This window comes from Sarcophilus harrisii, chromosome 2 (assembly GCF_902635505.1).
Source record: "Sarcophilus harrisii chromosome 2, mSarHar1.11, whole genome shotgun sequence".
Taxonomy (NCBI): Eukaryota; Metazoa; Chordata; class Mammalia; order Dasyuromorphia; family Dasyuridae; genus Sarcophilus; species Sarcophilus harrisii.
In genome coordinates this window covers 639,498,236-639,517,149 of record NC_045427.1, presented here as the reverse complement: position 1 = coordinate 639,517,149, position 18,914 = coordinate 639,498,236, and the positions used below count along the sequence as shown (strand labels likewise).

At 41.9% G+C, this 18,914-nt stretch overlaps 1 protein-coding gene across 1 annotated transcript in view; it reads right to left on the bottom strand.

Annotated features, from left to right (window-relative positions):
• Positions 1–11,659, bottom strand: part of JMJD1C (jumonji domain containing 1C) — a 39,576-nt gene extending 27,917 nt beyond the window's left edge. The window contains exons 1-7 of the mRNA XM_031956894.1: positions 11,556–11,659; positions 10,193–10,336; positions 10,052–10,099; positions 9,592–9,736; positions 7,461–9,469; positions 5,519–5,691; positions 3,052–5,249 (exon numbers count right to left, since the gene is read on the bottom strand). Of these exons, the coding sequence (XP_031812754.1) occupies positions 3,052–5,249; positions 5,519–5,691; positions 7,461–9,469; positions 9,592–9,736; positions 10,052–10,099; positions 10,193–10,336; positions 11,556–11,576 (4,738 nt within the window). The 5' untranslated portion in view covers positions 11,577–11,659. The remainder of the gene's footprint in view (positions 1–3,051; positions 5,250–5,518; positions 5,692–7,460; positions 9,470–9,591; positions 9,737–10,051; positions 10,100–10,192; positions 10,337–11,555) is intronic.
• Positions 11,660–18,914: the final 7,255 nt, after the last annotated feature.

The window sequence follows — 18,914 nt, the reverse complement described above, 5'->3', positions numbered from 1 at the left end:
TGTTTCAGTTCAACTTTCTAGGATAAAAAGATGGTTTCACTTGGACAAATAAGAAGGAGAGGGGTTAAGATACATACACATGTGTGTGATGCAGCAGAGATCAGTGGGAGCAAGACCCAACAAAAATGATATCCTCAGAAAGCTTAGTCTTCTCAAGATTATTAGATCTTTTTAATTGGGAAAAGACTGAAAACATTCTAAATGTTAGAAATAAAAGAACCCGATTCACAGAAATTTTATTTCTCTAATAGTTAAAGGAAAAAGAAAACAAGAGTTTTAAGTACCTAAAGACACCGCCCATCGAATCTGCCATTTTGACTTCTAAAAAATACCAGAGCATCTCTTGCTGAAATGATTACACCTATTCCTCAAAATAAGTACAGGCAGATCCATTCAAGATGCTTTTTGCGTTAAAACAAAAATAGAAACTCTTCAATGTTACTTTTGAAACTTATCAGATGTTTCCCATTAAAAAGAAGCTACATTTTCTGAATCAAAGCTCATTCATAATAGAGAGCAGAACAATATTCTAATCCTGAGATTTTATCTTGTAAGAACTTGTAGGGTTGACTTTTTCACATGAGCTCAATTGCTTTAGCTAAAGCCTTGACTGAATTTACTCCCATCTTATCTGTCTACTCATTGTTGGAGAAAAAATGCAGTTGTGGAAAAAATAAGTACACTATGTTTAAACTACAGGGTGGCCCATTTAAAAGAGGCCCCAGTTGTGAGCATTTCTAGGCTCTGTGCCTGGATTTTCCTCAAATTTTCTGCTCTTCTTGGCTGCCTCTAACTTATGGCAAGGAGCCACTTGGATCTGTCCACTTGGGGGTGGGGGAGGGGGCTGAGATGAGGGTGAGGGTGAGACTCAATCACTGAAAATTTGATTAAAGATTTTTGATGAGGTCTGCACAAATTGGGTATTATTTCCTCCTACATCATTTGACCTCAAAGTGAAAATTCTTTCACAGCTTATATTGTTGTTTAGTCATTTCTCTGTCATGTCTCTGTGACCCCATTCTGGAGTTTTCTTGGCAGAAATACGAGAGTGATTGATCATTTCCTTCTACAACTCATTTTACAAATGAATAAACTGAGGCAAACAGGGTGAAGTGCCTTGTCTAAGGATACACAGCTACTAAACGGCTGAAGCTATATTTGAATTCAGGTCCTCTCAACTCCAGGACTGGCACTTAATCTACTCATAATCTACACTAAAGATCTTAAAACTCAGAATCACAATAACACCGCTTTAATACCAACAGGTTTTTAGTTTGCCAAAGAGATTTCCAATCATCTGGACCTTTCTTTTTAACTTTAGCAAGACAGGTGAACAAAATAATTAAATTTTCATTTAGATCAGGAATCAGACTCATAACTAAATGATCTACACATATCATCTCAGTGGGTAAAGGGTAGAAAACAAAAGCTAAAACAATGGCAGTCAGAAAAGGAAGCTGTTATCACAAAGAGGAAGGATAGCTCCATCAAGAATGGACACGGCAGCCTAATGCCCTTTCTTCATTTGGCAGGGTTGCTTGTCCATTAGAATGTGACAGCTAGTTTCCTAAATGTTAGCTCAGCCATTTCAAACTTACAAGGTGGAACGATACAGGTTAGCTAAATGATAGTACGGGGAGATGGATTCAAAGACAAATGAGTAACTGCCCCAGACTCTTGACATCAACAGAATCACCTTAGAGTGTCTTTTAATGAAACTGAAGCTAACCCACTGGATCAAAGAATCATGTCCAGAAAGATGTCTTCTCTGAATCTAACGAGACAGAATTGAACTTTGTAAATCTAAGATGGGGAGAGCGTGCCTCCACAGGAGTTCATCTGAAAAAGGGGGCAGTCTTATCAAGATTGTTAGTATCTTTTTAATTGGGAAAAGAATGAAAACATTCTAAATGTTAGTGAAAATTTTATTTCTCTAGTATTTAAAGGAAAAAGAAAACAAGAGTTTTAAGTACCTAAAGACACTGCCCATCGAATCTGCCATTTTGACTTCTAAAAAACACCAGATCATCTCTTGCTGAAATGATTACACGTATTCCTCAAAATAAGTATACAGGCAGGTCCATTCAAGATGCTTTTGCATTAAAGCAAAAATAGAAACTTGTTGGAAACGCGATCTAAGTCAGCAGTGTTACAGAGCAGACCCAAAGCTAGCCTGAGACCTGTGGCTTGCCCAGATTTGGGGAGGTGACAGTCCTATTTCACATGGCCAGGTCAGACCTCCTCAAGCTCTGGGCACCTCTTTTAGGAAGGAACTGGATACTGTAAACGCCATGGAGAAGAAGGCAGAGACAAGCAAGATAAAGTGCCACAGGAGCCAGACTCAGCTCAAGGCAGTGGGGCTGACCCAGCCTCATTTTCCCAGTGTGGCCACACAGAAAGCCTCATTCTGGGGGCCACCTTTGGAAGCAGACAGGACTCAGAAGAAGGGGAAGAATTACTTCTTGCTGGCTGCTAATTGAAGTGGACTCCTGGTCAGATACTGAACCGGGATGATGCCCGAGCTCCTTTGTGTCTCTGAGAGAAGAGATGATCACATTGTGAAGAGTGAGAGCTCTCCTCCACCAATCCCATGAGGGAAGCAAGAAGAGTGTTCTCCTCTAGCTTCACTTGACAAATAAGGAAGCTCAGACCAGAGACAGAAGGGATCTGTCTAGTGAGAGGAGAACACTTCCCTTTCCTACACTTCAGGGATTTATTATCAATGAAACTTTTAAAAAGGCACATGTCTGCATTATCAAGCAACTCTTTTCAAAAGAAAAAGCTAAGTTTAAAAACTAAGAGTAAAAAGTATTGAAGCTTGCCCTGTCAACAAAAGTATTTTCCTGACCACACACACAAAAAATCATTAAAATTATCTTTAATGCTAAAAGGATACTCAAATAAAAAACATCCTCTGGTCATCAGCAATGACTGCTGCGTACTACGGAGTTAGAGAGTAAAGACCAAGCACAAGGTGGGAGGGGGCCCCGACCCTGGGGGTTGTTCTCAGCTCAGCCCCACCCCGCCCAGCCAGGAAGATGGTGCACTTACCGCTGCTGCTGCTGCTCGGCAGCTTGAGCTTGCTCTTCTCCCGAGAACTCCTGCTGATAAGGCCGTTGGGCCTCATTTCGTCCTCGAGTTCACCCTTTCTCTTCTGCAAGTCGTTCTGCTTCTTTTTGTAGGTGGGCTTGGGCTGACGCTTGGTCCTCTGCTCAGCCTTGCTCTCGCTCCCATCTGAATCTCCACTCTCGGAGCCAGACTCGTAGGTCCTCTTCAGCTTCCTTCTGCCAGCTTTATCATCTCTGGACTTCTCTCCCAGGACCTTACTCTCCATGCTGCTATGTAGCTCACTCGATGTCGAGGCTATGAGATTGACAGAGCACGGCTTGATCATTTCGGACATGGCGCTTGCTGGAGTCTCCACCCGGTTAGTGTTTTTGTCTTCCTCTGAATGTCTGGTGAGCCAGGCCTTTTTCAGCTTGGTGTGGTACTTGGGCTGTTTCTGGGAGCTCTGCCCACTGCTAAGGGTGTGCGCCTTGTTCCCCAACATACTGCGGCCAACAGGGATCTCGAGGGCAGTGAGAGCCGGACCCGCCAGGCTTCTTCCAGCAAGAGGCTCGGTCTCGAAGGAAAGACCGGTTTTAAACTGGGCCGCAGCCAATGCAGCCTTATGTTTCTTCAAGTGGATAAATTCTGCTGAGCTGGAAAATGCGGTGCTGAGCTGGGCTGCCCTGTTGGCCTTGCTAGCGGCTGTGGAGATTGACGGCATGATGCGGCGTTCTTGCGAGTGGGCTGTTAGCTGACCCACGCGACTTGAAGAAATGTACTGTAGAGACGCGGGGGCCAAGATCGGAGTCGATAAGGAGTAGGTTAACTCTGAGCTACCCCAGCTGGAGGTGCTGCTGTTGGAGGTGGCGACAACGGGGGTTATGTCCGCTTTGGCGTTGCATGTAAAACCGGTGGTGATAGGTACCAGGAGGGGGCCAGAGACGCTGCTCTGCGAAGCGGCGTCGAAGCTCTTCTCGTATTGGGCGTGTGAAAAGCTCGAATTCGAACTAGGAAAGAGGAGTCTCCCGGCATCCCTGGCCTCTGCCATCTTCCAGGGATCTGCTGGATTCAGGCCGGTCGAGGAGCTGCCCCGCTCCCGGGGCATTGGCTGCATTGCTGACATGCCGTCATACTTCATGCTTGAAGAGGGACGTACGATGACAGAGGCTGTGGCAGGGGCCAGCGATTTCCCGCTGGGTTTCTCCATGTGCCACAGGGACTTCTCACTGCCAAGGGAATGAGGAGACCGCCACATTTCAGATAGGCTCTGGTCGGGGGCGAGCTTGAAGGCTGCCTGAGCATCTTTTGGCTCGGGCACTAGAGTTGGAGGTTTCTGTAGCTCTTGGAGTTTTCCACCAGCATTTACTGGTAAAACTGGAGTCAAGGTCGGAGGGGAAAGGCTGCTATAGGTGCTTTCCTTTCTGTCCAGACCGGGATGAATCGGTGGGTGAAAAACGGGTGCTCTGTGTAGCGCAGGCATACTCCGCATGGGGTTCGAGGCAGAAACCGTCAAATGGGTCGGGCTCCGACAGTCACTTCCAAAAGCAGCCAAGGAGTGCGACGGGATTTGCTGGGGAAGCTGCTCGGCCATCTTGCTACCCAGGCCTTCCCCATCTGGTTGGTGTTTAATCAAAGGAGGGGGCTTTGAAAGTGACGGCATAAACGAAGTCAGAGCTTGAGGATTGGTCACTGTAGAGGTGCCAGGACCCAGTTTGTCCATGTACAGGGCGGTTATCTCTTTAGGCGGGAATGTTTGTGGTGGTTCATTCACTACACTGTTTGATATAGTGGTGAAATAGTTACTTGGTGGTAAAGTCTGAGGCGCAGCGTGCTTCATTTTATACAGGTTTGACACAGCACGGTCCCCATCTATGTCTTGCTTAGAAGGTTGGCCATGGGGGCTGGAAGAGGCCAAAGGGTTGATTCTGACATAATTTTCTCTCTCCGCCTCGAGAGCCTTCCTGGTTGTGAAGGGGGCAACATCAATACTTTCCTGAAGGACCCTTTGGTGCTCCTCTTTATACTGATTCAGTCTCTCTCCACTCTCCTGAGGTGGCCTCTGTAACTGAGCCATCATTGGATCCACATAATGCCTGTGTAAGTGACTGTCTTTTCCAGCTGCCATTCGATCCAAATCATTCTTGGCTGGTGTGGGTACAACAGTCCGGAGAGGGTCAATATAAACATTCCTCTCCAATTCTCTGTAAGGAGAAAACCAGACACAGGGTATTCTTAGTCACTTTCTCTTCCATAAAAGTTTCTATTTGGTAAAAAATAAACTGTCATGCCAGTATAAACATTCTTTTTTACACATCCCATAATGGAACCCAGTAAATCAGAACATAAATTAAAACAAAAGGAACTCGACTTTTTAAAAGTCTAATTTTGTGGCATTAATTTAAAATGCCTCAGAATAAAAGGAAGCACATAAACATAAGGTATTTAAAAGTCTTAAGCTTGGCAAACTTACTCTTTGTGATGATCTACTAACGTTTTTGACAACGGTGGACTAGAATGAGTTGTCATTTTAAGGGGCCGTTGCGGTTCTGCACTGGATGGCCTGACAGGAATGTGACTCAGTAACCCAAGACCATCAGCAGAGGTCACAGGGGTGGGCTGATGTAACCAAGGACTGGGAGTATTCTATTACAAAAAACAAATCAAACTTCAGTTACCACAGGAAGCTAAACACAGTCGAAGAATACGCCTGTAATAGCAGTATTGTATACAAAAGAGTATAAACTTTAACAGATCATGTGCACAGCAAGATCTCATGTCAAAATTGATTTGCCACATGCCTTCAGAGAAAGCAACTTGAGGTCTGGTAATAAATTATTTACTTATAAAAATCTTTTCTTTTTAATTAAAAATGTTAATTTACCAAGGGTAAAATTATGGATTAACTACTTTATACACACCAAGAAGACACAGTTTATAAGCTTTCTAAACACTCAAAACTACATAATTCATAAAATTAACTGGTACTTGAAAAGTACTTCATAGGAATTTTAAGAAATATGAATAGGTTTGTCATTTGCCACTCCTAGTCTATGATTTTTTTGGCTTAAGTTTTAAATAACAATCTTTTAATACTGAATCCATTTCATATATTTTTAAAATGTACCTTCAAACTCAGAATGAAAATAAGATGAATTTATTGTACTCATACTTCACCATGTTACCAAATAAATTAAAAACTGAACTACTTTCTCTACTGTCAAACACATAAAGTACCTATCAAAAAAAAATTCATCTTTCTGTGTCATTCATTCAGCGACACTCTTCCATGACAATTTATAGGTTAATTGGCAAGGTGAAATAGTAACAAGTTTGGATCACAAATTTGGTTCACTGTATGTGGATAATACAAAGTCAATCTGGTTAATTTATACCTGGGTTCCCAAAATGATTTTTCCTAAGAGGAACAGCAGAGAACTGTTGAGATTTTTGAGCTTAGCAATTCTGAGCAACGTAACTTTACAGCTCAAGAGACTGAGATCAGAGTTTAAATGACTTGATTCTAGTGCTAAAACAACACACTATTGAAAAGCAATTAAAAATAAAACAGAAAGATATCGTGTGGCCATTAAACACATTAAAAAACAACCAAAAAATTCTTAAGGAGGGTCCTAATCAAGATTCTCTAAAATGTCCTATAACCAAAACATAAAAACTTATTATGACAGACTCTATTAACTATAAAAGCATAATAAAATTGTATTCCTTACAACAACATTTTAAAATATATATATAGTGAATTAAAAAAAAAAAGAAATCAATGTCCTGGGGCTGGGATTGGATCTCATTAAAATGGAATCTTCACCTTACGCACAATACTTCTTGTATTTAATTATTATAAATACTGCCCCATAAAATTTGATTTGCTTAGTTCTTACTAAATTCTCACAACAATTTGGTCATTAGGCCTATGGTTTCAAACTCTGAATCTGAGAGAGATCTTTCCCCAGTCTCCTCTCAGATGTATAAGTAATTCTCCTCTAAAGCAGAAACAAAGGATTTAACAGTTACACTGACTAACTTGATGGGGTCTATGTAGCTATGCTGAAAGTGATCTAACTTACTACGTTATACCTAACTTAAAAGTTATAACATTTTAAGGAGACTGTATGACACAGTGCAGTGAAGTAGCAACGAGCCTGCAGTTACAAGAGCTCCTCTCAGTTTTCCACTAACCCAGTGGGGTTCTGGGTTGTCATCTCAGAGGTTTCTTTACATGAGACTCTTTACCCCCAATCTGGTGATAACCTGTGGCCAAACTACCCTATCTTCACTGCCTTAATTTTAGGATTCTGCACAAACTCCTCTGCCACTGGGCACAAACTCACGGCACCGCTGAGACTAGGAGACTCAGGTTTGCCAATGTCTGTCTAGAAACCATCAAGGTGACTTACCCTCCGCATGGGGCCCTCGGCATTCACTTGGTTGTCTGGGTGGACCCACTTAGAAGAGGGTAGGTTGACTCCCGGGTAAGAGTGGGTCCCGTTAGGATACTGCCAAATAATTGGATAGAGTCCGAGCTGATTAAAGGAAGTGGGCGGATGTGCTTGTCCAATGAGATGAGGTGGTGGATGCTGTAGCATTTGCGGCTGTGGTGGCTGCTGCGGTGGTGGCTGCTGCGGTGGCAGTTGCTGTGGCGGCATCTGCTGGGGCACCAGCTGCTGGGGCGCCAGCTGCTGTGGTGCCAGCTGCTGTGGCGCCAGCTGCTGTGGCGCCAGCTGCTGTGGGGCCATCTGCTGTGATGCGAGCTGCTGTGCCATCTGCGGTGGTAGCTGCTGTGCCATCTGCGGTGGCAGCTGCTGCGCCATCTGTGGTGGGAGCTGCTGCGCCATCTGCGGTGGCAGCTGCTGTGCCATCTGTGGTGGCAGTTGCTGCGGCTGCTGCTGTTGCTGCTGCTGCTGTTGCTGCTGTTGTTGCTGGTGTGCTAGGGCTAAGTGACTCAAGCTGCTGGCGTGAGCGGCCTCTAGCCGTGGGTGGCCGCCCATTAAAGGGGCTGGAGGCACTCCAGGTAACACTGCCGGAAGCAAATGAGGGTGATGAACGGGAGGGTGGGGAGGAGGGGCAGTGTTCAAAGGATGGGTACTGATAGGAGGCAAAGGGGCTTGGTTTGAAGAGCCAGGCATCAGGTGGGGGGGAGGGGCACTTAAAGTAGGTTGATGAGAGGTGGCATTGAGACAAGTTCTATGGGATGGAGAATGAAGTGGGTAAGAATGCTGGTTTAAGAAGGATGAAACATGATTATTTCCTGTCTCTTGCCCAACAAGCGCGGGATCTCTATAAACTGTGAAATGCTCATTTTTATCGATGATAAGAGGACTCTTGGTTTCTAAAGCATTGACACGAGTCGGAACTGGATGAAAACTAGATCTTGGTAAGTCATGTTCGGTTTTATTTGTCATCCTTCTCTCTCCCATGGCATGGCCACTATTTGAGAAGCTGTTCTTAGATTTCACAGAGTCAGGAGAATGAGTGAGTTTGGGTTGAATAGCATCAAGTAAAGGATTGGATTTTGGTTTGGACGCATCGGCTAAAGAACCGAATTTGGACTTCATACCCTCAGGGGGTGGACTTCGCTTATGCAGTTTGCTGTCATCAGTTAGAGAAACTACATTTAATGAAGTACGGTAAGATCCGAATGGATTTTTATCTTTTTCAGCACTCAGATGCTCATTTACAGCTAATGGGTTCATAACACTGGGCGCTGACAAACTTGGTTTGTTCACAATGCTGCTAACCCAGCTCGTTTCAGAATCCTTTTTCCTTGGTTCTAAATATTGTGCATTGGGAAATACAAGTTTGGATTCGCTACCAAAAGTATCCAGTTTCTGAAGTGGCTGAAAACCAAAGATTCTTGTGGAGTTGTCCTGAGCCACCTTATCTGCACCAGCTTCATTTGTAATGTCAATAACACCCTTTGGTGAAACTTCTTTGGGTGCAAACTGATCCTTCGGTAAGAATTCTAAAGGACGGGTTTTCTCTCCTTTGCCGTCTTGAGTGGCATTGGGATCATAAAAGAGAAATTCATCTGAGGCGCTGAACAGAGGCCTATCTTGCAGCTCAAGGCTAGCTGGCTTCAGGATGTCTGAACCTTCACGTTTCTTTTCTTCTGGTATTGGACCCCATGAAGACTGACGATTTACTGTTGCTTCTTCTGCTCCCTCACCACGCTGGGATTTTCCTTCATCTCCATTGATATTAGAATTGTTTATATTCCTCACATCACTTTCAGGAATGTGCTGAAAAGGTGGATTTGTCATTCTTTTATTTGTATTTTCTGAGTCACTGCTGTCAGAATTGTCTAAAATGTGGTCGGGTCGGAATCTCTTTAAAGTTAGTTTCTTTTCATCCCCGTCAATTTTTCTTCTTTTGTTAAGAAAATGTTTATTTTTGCTTTTAAGACTTTCTAGAAGGAAAAAAAAAACATTAATTTTAGATTCCAGTACAACATAAGTTTTTTTTTTTTTTTAACATTTCTATTTTATTTATTCCTTATAATTCCTCAACAAAGGGAGAATGTACTCCTACCTCCACGGCCAAGGTAATCAAACTTATCTTCCTTCATCTTCTCTTCATCTGGCACACTACTATCTGAGCCTTTTCTTTTGGTCAGTCGAATGTTTCGATGCTGTTGTTGTTGTTGCAGTTGCTGTTGTTGCAGCTGCTGTTGTTGCAGCTGCTGTTGCTGCAGTTGCTGTTGCTGCAGCTGCTGTTGCTGCAGTTGCTGTTGCTGCAGCTGCTGTTGCTGCAGTTGCTGTTGCTGCAGCTGCAGCTGCTGCTGCTGTAGCTGCTGTTGCTGTAGCTGTTGTTGCTGTAGCTGCTGTTGCTGTAGTTGTTGCTGCTGTAGCTGCTGTTGCTGTAGCTGCTGCTGCTGTAGCTGCTGCTGCTGTAGATGCTGTTGCTGCAGCTGCTGCTGTTGCTGTTGCTGCTGCTGCTGCTGCTGCTGCTGTTGCTGCTGCTGCTGCTGCTGGTGGTGTTGGTTCTGGGGATTCATAGCTGACCTGGGGCTACTGGCTTCAGCCAGTGTAGAAAGATCCTAAATATAATGAGATGATGGTGATTATACATGATATGCTTGTATGTATACAGATTAAGCATAAGGACATTACACTGGTTATAATCTACCTACGTGAACAGCGGTGCTTCTCAGAGCAGATCGAGAAGTACGATGTGACGAGATGCCAATATCTTCTCCTTTCAACAGAGAGGGAACAACATCATCAAGAAAGGTCATTTGAACCATAGAAGGATCAACATTCTGTGGTTCTGGTACCTGGTTCATAAAACAAGAGGCATTTAAGTGCATGTACTAAGCAATAAGAATCATAATAACGATTCTCTCTCTCTCTCTCTCTCTCTCTCTTTTTTTTTTTTTTTACCGTATTCTACTTGGAAAAAACATCAAGGAGGACACTGAGTCTGGTGTCTGCAGGAAGAAAAATATAACAAGCCCATAGGCTCATTAATAATTCCAAACAAAATAACTGTTTCAACCTCCTGACAGAATGGCAAATTGTATAATCATAGTCTTTATAATTGGGCAGTTAGAGGTCACCCTCCTGCCAGAAATTCCAGGAAGACATATTTTCTTGAGTTCAAATCCAACCTCAGACACTTACTAGCTGTCCTTGGGTCAGTCACTTTTCCCTGTTTGCCTCAATTTCCTCATCTGTAAGATGAGGTGGAGAAGGAAATTGCAAAATGCTTCAGTGTCTTTGCCAAGAAAACCTCAAATGGGGACACAGAGAGACATAACTGAAAAACAGCAACAAAAATTGTTAACATCTAATCAAGAATTAAGGAGTTAAAAGTGGCTTGTCCATGGTGCCCCAGTGGCTGAGGCTGGATCTGAACCCAGATCTCAAACATCTATGCCCATAGAGTTCCCACAGAAGGGCCCAGTGTGCTCTGGCCCATAGAGGTCACCAAGACTTGGACATGACTGAGCAGCTAGAGACCACCTCCCAATTCCAGGCCACCTAGCTGCCCAGAAGATGCCCTCCTAGACCTCAAAACAAGCTCTTTTAAATCCTTTATTCTCAGCTCTACTTAGGGTAGCTTTCATCTAAAGATCACAAGGTACTTTTAAAACAAAAACGGTGTAAGCCATTCTTTTGCTTATTTATGATAAAACTCTACTACCCTAGCTGGTAAAGTGGCAAATACTACATTTTTCTGTTACATGGAAACAAAAGAGGTTCTATTTGTGAATGAACAGGCCCAAGAGATTCATAAGATCTTAGGACAAAAATACCTAATGTGCTGTTTTAATATATCAAGTAAACATTCCATTCTTTGTGACTTCTGAAATTGGAATAAAACTCACTAGGAAAAACAACATCTTTATTTGTTCCAAAAAAGAGAGTGCTTGTTAAAACTCTCATGAGAGTTAAATAATAAAAATCAGAACTAACTTATACCATTATGTACTAAAGTAAAGACCATTTTAATGACCAAACTATCGCTTTAAAAATATTGGCTAAAAGCTTTACCTGGTCATTCATAACAATCATGGTGTGGGAAAAGAGATCATGGTGAATAATCACACCAGCAAACCCCCAGGCAGCAGAATCTTGTCCGTATACTCCCTTATCAGTTTAAAGAAAATGGACCTTTAAAGGAAATATAGAAAGAAATTTATCACCGAAGGTCATGACTTAGAAGTGCATTCCAAAGCACATACTTAGGTTTTATAAAAACACATTTAAATAAAAAACAAAACAAACAAACAAACAAAAAAAAAAAAAAAAAACTTAGGAAGACTAATTCCCAGCTATTTTGGAAAAAGAAGTGGAATTTTTCCCCCTTGATTTGGAGTGGATTCTGAGGTGACTTGTGCAAACAATCACAGATTATTCAATTAATATTTAAGAACTTTACACCACAAAGCTAAAGCAGGTGGTTCCTGTAGTAGGCCCTAGTGGATATTATACCAGCGGCTTCAGGATCAAGTCTTGCCTCTAACACTTGCTAACCTGGCAACTTTCTAAGACTGTGCCAGTCAACTATGTAATGAGAAGAGTCATCCTCATCTGAAAATCCTGATAGCAATGAATTTACAGGTTTGCTGAAATTAAACAGTTCACCTTCTGGCCCATAACTATCTTCAAAGATGAGAATAGAAAGAGCTATCAGAAGATCCAATCCAAGATCCTGACTTTACAGAGAACTATTAAATGACTGCTCTGATGTCACTCAAGCAGTTAACTGTCAGAGAAGTAGGATATGACCCATGGCACCTGGCTACCAACCAAATCAAGGTTCTTTTTATTGGTTGAAAATGCATTCCTAGGAAGAAAATGAAAAAAAAAATGGTGGTCTAGAGGCTGTCAAACCAATATCTGCACATTTACACGTTAGGACTGGAGAAGTAATTCTGAATTGGGTATAGCTGGTCCTGTACTTGAGTTGCCAAGCCTGTTCCCTAAATGACCAGGTTTGTCTCTTCTTTGGAAGTTGAAAAGCTACTGCCAAAATCATCTTAATATAATATGTCCATGTGAGCATACACAGTTGCAATGCTGAAAGCAACAAGCCCTGGATAAAAGAAACGCTTTATACTTGGTATAAGAGAATAAATGAGAATTTTTAAAATGAAATATTTAATTCAGCTGTAACTAAATTTTTTTTTTTAAAAATAGTAAAAGTTGAAAATGCATGAAATTTCTCAACAAGAACAAAAAAATATCTAATTATTCTCCTGATTAAAGGTGACAGAAAATGTAATTGCTAATCAATATCCAAATACACACCATTTTACAAATCCATTGTCAAACTAAACACTAAGTAAAGAAATTTATTAAAATCTTTCTCCAGAAGTTAGATGGATACCATAGGTATAGTACCATGTACTAAGAAGTACTAAATCTTGATTTAATTAAACCATCAACTTGCTCAGGAATAAACCGAACATTAATCAGGAGAATCAAAATTAAAACTTTCTCTAGTAATATTTCATTGATTACAAAGCTGCAGATGACATTAAAAACCAATTCCTACTTTTGAATTGAAGATTGTCTCATCTCCTATAATCCAGCAACCTTAGAAATTGTCTTCTGTCTCTAACATACATTAGGATGTTTTTTGCTCTCCCACCCTTAAGTTCAGTCAGCCACAGATAATAGCTTTCCATGGGCACCAAGCCATGGTAAAACAGGAGCATGTTTCTGCAAAGAGTGCCCTTGTCCTTGCCGCTACAGCGTCCTGTTCTTGACCAATGCCTTTGATTCTAGATTGTTGTTTGTCCTTCCTTCTTAAAGAGGACCATGACCCTAGGGAGGTGAAGCCACCACGTGTAAGTGTATTGGATTTAAGGGAGGGAGGTTTGTGTCTGTCTCCCATTCTTCCCAGAGCCAACTGGGACCAGTGGCCCGATACTAAACCAATACTGGACTATATCTCGAAGACTGCTGCTCTGCTTCTCTCCCGGTCTCCAAACCCTACAGCTGCCCAGAAACCACAATTCAAAAGGAGGCCTGGTGCTGGCCCCCTCAGACTCAGAGAGAAGCCTCATCGCACATTACTGTTTCACAGCTCAGGGGGCTTGTCCCCCATACTGGATTCGGGGCCTTTGCACAGACTCCCCATCTCCCTGACTAGAGAGCACCCTCTTCACTTTGCTTTACAGAACCTTTAACCCACTCCCCCCAAATTACTTTGCACTTCTTTTGTGTATATTTGTTGTTCTCCTCCAGAATGGAAGCTTCCGAACCACAGGCAGTTGCTCTGGTCTATCTATGCCCAGGGCCTGGCGCCGGGTCTGTTTCCCTGAGAGTGCGTACAAGGCAATCGCATGGGCAAAGAAGCAGATTGTCTTGCCTTTCAGATGTAAGCCCTCAGCTTATATCTAAACTAATCCTCTCATTTTGTGGGTGAGGCAAAGGGGTTGGGGAAAATGAAAAAGGCTTGCCAAATTATGCTGTATTCCCACAAACCATTAGCTTCAGCTTATCATTATCGAAAGCTTAAATTCACTTATGGTTCTACTACAGTTTTAGAAAAGGGAATCAGTCAGTCAGAGCTCTGAAGGCAAGACTGCATTGGTCACATGTTTTAGTTAAACTTTTAACATAAATAAAAGAAAACCAAATAAACACCAATATAGTGTAGCAAAAGTGATTAGGAAGGCACATTGGCCACTTTTATAACAATAGCTTCATTAAAAGGAAATCAACTAGGGTTGGGCTGGGAGAGGGTTCCTTCAGGGTACATTTCTCATTAACAAATCCCATGTGGGTCTATTCTCATGCCACCTGCTCTATCATTCACATTGGGGAGGGGGGAGAGAAACTATCAACATTCAATTATAATCTTGTTCAACATAGCCAGTTATCAGATGGACCAGTGATTCTGGCCTCTACTCATGGGAATCAGAGCTTAGACATGCCCAGACTTTCTTACCAATCACCTTCCACTTCCTAGCAGGCTCCACATCTCTCCAAAGTCATGCTCAGGGAAACTCAGCCTCCCCAATGTGATCTTTTGGCTCCTGATTACTTCTAAAATCAAAGAAAACCTCGTTTGACACTTAAAACTGGCCTCAAATCTTGATACTCTATCTTCTCACTCATTAGCTCCCTTTCTACCCACTCTGCTGCCTTTCTCCTGGGGAATCCCACAGTTGAAAAGGAAGATGAGGAGCCTGGGGCTTGCCCCTTGGTCACCTGACTGGGACACCAGGCTTTCCCTTCTTCAGTACAGGTCTTGTGCTCCCAGTGCTGAGCCACCTCATCAACCCTTCCCTCCTTCCCCATGCCTACCTTACATTCCATACCTCTACAATAGGGAATAATAATGGCACCTGCTTGGTTAAAAGGATAAATGAAATGCTATTATTACTGTTACAAACAAAAATTCTTTTTATAAAATAAGTGGTCTTCTAATTTTCTGAAAGGAAGCTGGATGAGCAAAATACCAGGCCTGGAATCAGGAAGACTGAGTTCAAGTCCAAGCTCAGATATGTAACTTGGCTGGGTGAACCTAGGGCAAGTCAGGTAACCCTGTTTGCCTCAGTTTCCTATCCTGTAAAGTGAGCTGGAGAAGGGAATGGTTAACCACTACAGTATCTCTACCAAGAAAACTCCCAATGCAGTAACAGAGAGCTGGACACAGCTGAAACAATGCAACAACTTGAATCTTCTAAAGCCTTTCGGAGAGGAAAGGATTGTTTCTGGATAGTTATGAAAGGCTTCGCTCCCACCATCACTTCAGTTGGTAAGCTACTGCTGATTCTCTATAGTTTTGAATGATCTGTTTCTTTGAACCATCAAAAACCTCTTTTGGAAACCTTTATTCTGGACTTCATCATGTTCTGTGCCATATAACATGCGTTTGCTCTGTGTTCACAAGGAGGAGGTCTATTACTCACTCAACATTTAGAGTAAAGAGGTGGCGACTGATTTACTCAGCTTCCCCAGATGCCTAAGCAATCAACCACAGGTCTCAGACTAAGTGGGTTAAAGGCCTTTGAACTGCACCATCATGGTTGGCTAAGCCCAGGAAACCTGGCCACTGTATGGAGGTCAACTAGAAATTATCTGGAGAGTAGAGGGAGATGGATCCAGAAGATCAGAGCCAGGGTGGCACTGCAGGGCAAAGATGGGTTTTCAGGTAGCTATTCACCAGGATGACTGAGCATCTCAGAGCACAAGACCTGGAAGGTCATGTCTTCCCTCAACTTTTCCCTGGGGAGGTAGGGGGGGAATTCACTAGAGAGAGATGATAAAGTTGGCCCACCTCTTCCCTAGTTAATAATTTTCCCAATCAGAGGCTTGACCTCAGAGCTTTTCATCTGAAATAAATTCCCTAAAGGTCAAACAGAAGGGAAACAGGGAATGGGGGGGGACACCCCTTTAGCCTAAATGAGTTCAATGGCTCTAGAGGGGATGGCAGCAGCACAAAGTCTTGTGAGTAGCAGGCATTAAGGAATGAATCCAAGAACAGAAATTCATTAAGAAAAACGATCCCAAAGAAGCCCATTTGGGACCACTCCCACCATTCTCTTCCAAGTTCCTCTGCAACACCCGCCCTTTACAAAGCCACATAAACTGTCCCAAGCGTCTAGAGATTCAGAAGGGCTGTAACCACTGCTCCAGAACACCATTCAGAGGCTCAGGTATTATTTATCTATTACAACTTTTTTTTGAAAGTACAAATTAATAGTGTTTAAAAGATTGCCAATTGATTGGTCATCAAATAGCTATTGACATTCTATCATAAACTGTGAGTTCCTTGAGAACAAGAACTTTATATTTAATGTACATGAAATTATTAGAGAAAATGACCAGATTGTATAACATTAAGTATAAATTGTGTTGTAAAGTTATATCTACATATAGTAGGTGTTCCAAGACAGAATTCAGCACCTTCAAAAACTCCAGAGGTGCTTTTTATCTCACAACCTCAAATATCAGGAATATAAGGAGAAACCAAGACTATTATAACAAAATAGATTCTACAAAGTATATACACTTAAGTTTATCTGCTTTGTACTGGGAAGAATTCTGTATTCCTTGTCTTTGAGCTTGTGGCCTTCTTAATTCTAAACAGTTATCAGGTTTCTCAGACCTCAATAGATTAGAAACACTGAAGTAGAAGGGCAGAATCTAGGTACTCTAGATAAAAAAACACAGGAACCCTTTAGAAGCAAGAGCCAATGCAAAAAGGGAAATCGAGTGGGCAGGTCAGTACCATGGAAAGCACCCTGGATTTGGAGGGAGAGAATCTGGATTTCAACTGTCACTTAACCTCACTAAGCCTAATCTGTAATATGGGGGAGAGAAATGTGTATGACCTAAGATATTGTAAGCATGATCTGTGACTGTCCCCCTAGATGGCAGCTTAATTGTGTTTTGGTTCCCTTGAGTTCTCCACAGGGAATCCTCCTAATGTGCCAGGGGCCTTGATGCCAAATCCTGACTCTTAACTGTTCCCATACAAGCTCCCTCTCTATATCACCCTCCTGTAGTAACCTTCCAGCCTCTCCTTAAACTTTCTGTGAAGGACTGGTAACTCACTCTAACTTACAGACTGTTAAGAAGTTTTTCATTTATATTAACCAAAATCTGCTCCTTGACACCTTCTAGTAATTACTGTTCCTAATTCTGTTCTCTGTGGGCCAAGAAGGACAAACTCAATCCCCTTTTCTAAATTAGACTTTCCCTGAGTCAGAGAGAACCATGACTTTGTAAGGTTTAAACATCCTCTCAGCAAGGCAATGTTGGGCACAGCCAGACCTCATGGGATAAAACATCCATTTTAGAGCGACTGATGCTTTATTATAATTTAGGGAGTAAATCCTAATTCTAAATCCCCCTATTGTTTTCCAAATCAGCCATATAAGCAACCTAGCACTTAGATTCAGGTTGTAGACATCACTATTCACCTTGGTTCCAAATCCCCCCTGGCTCTAGCTTTCCCCACTGCTATCATGTTCTCTGACTCTAGGTTATACTTTCCTATAACTTAAAAGATCATTATCTTGTTTGTTATCTTGCTCTGGTAGTTGGGAAATAATAAGATGAAGGCATTAAATGGGTAGAAGAGACAGGAACAGGGAAAACTCTTCAGAAAGGATTGATGGAAGGCTGACAGGCATAAAACTGCTTACTCTTAAGTTTCATGCAGCAAAATTGTTTCAAAATGCGATCACAGCTTGAGTTTATATACAAGATGCCATTAGGACAAACTCAGATGACTATATATATATATATATCATCCTGTCCATTTCAGCCCAGTCTTTGCATTAAGTTCAATATCTCTCCCAGCTGATCCTCTCCTTATTCTTTGGAAGATGAGATGAAGCAAAATGATGGCAGAAATGATGCTGCATGCTATAAGTTTGGGAAGAAAGGCCAAAACTTTTGAGTGCCACCAGAATGATCAGTTCTACACACTACATCTCCCTAGGCCAGTTTCTTCATTAATATAATTGGCAGGATTGGATCAAATTATGTATAATGTTGCTTAAATCTAGTAAGAAAATAATGCGTTTTCTTTTCTAACAATAAGTCATACTGGATAGAATAACGCATGGTTATTCTTAAAAGATTTTGTGGACTTTTGAGATGCTATAAAAGCTGTGTCAGATTATGCAGTGAACTAAATTGAGCGGACATTCCCCAATGAATTGTAGACCTGGAGGTCAAATTCCATCATCTAAGGAGGCTAGTGTGTGCTCAAGAGACAAAGATTGGCTTAATTATTCACACTAGTATATAAGAATGAAGAATCAATGTTCTATGGCAGTCAGAAAGACAACTCACAGAATTGGTACATTGTGACATATACTGCTGTTTCTTTTGTATAAAATAGTCTGAGGAAAAAACAGGCTGGACTGACTTTGAAACAACTGCTTACTGATTTCAATGACCTCCAAGTTCCAATGTGAAACGACCTATTTTAATGATGATACTCTTGACAATGCAACTTAACCTAGAACAGAGCTTTGAGAGACAAGAACAATGAGAAAGGATAATTCAGATGACACATCTTTCAGCAAAGGAGACTTTCCTGTTTAAAACAGGAAAGGGGAAAAGGGAGAAAGCCCGTATCTAGGAGAGAATGGTCAACAACGTCAAATGTAGTAGACAAGACAAGGAAAACTGAAGAAAATTTATCAATCGGCAAATAAGAAATGATAAGGCTGAAGAAGAAAGTTAAAGTTAAGGCCCAAAAGGAATAGAGAATAAGCATTTATCTAGTGCCTTCTATGTGCCAGACACTGTGCAAAGTGTGATGTGATTTACAAATACTGTCATTTTACTTGATCCCCACAACAAATCTCTGGGTTAAATAGTATTATTATCCTCACTTTACAATTGAAGAAACTGAGGTAAAAAGGTGAAGTGACT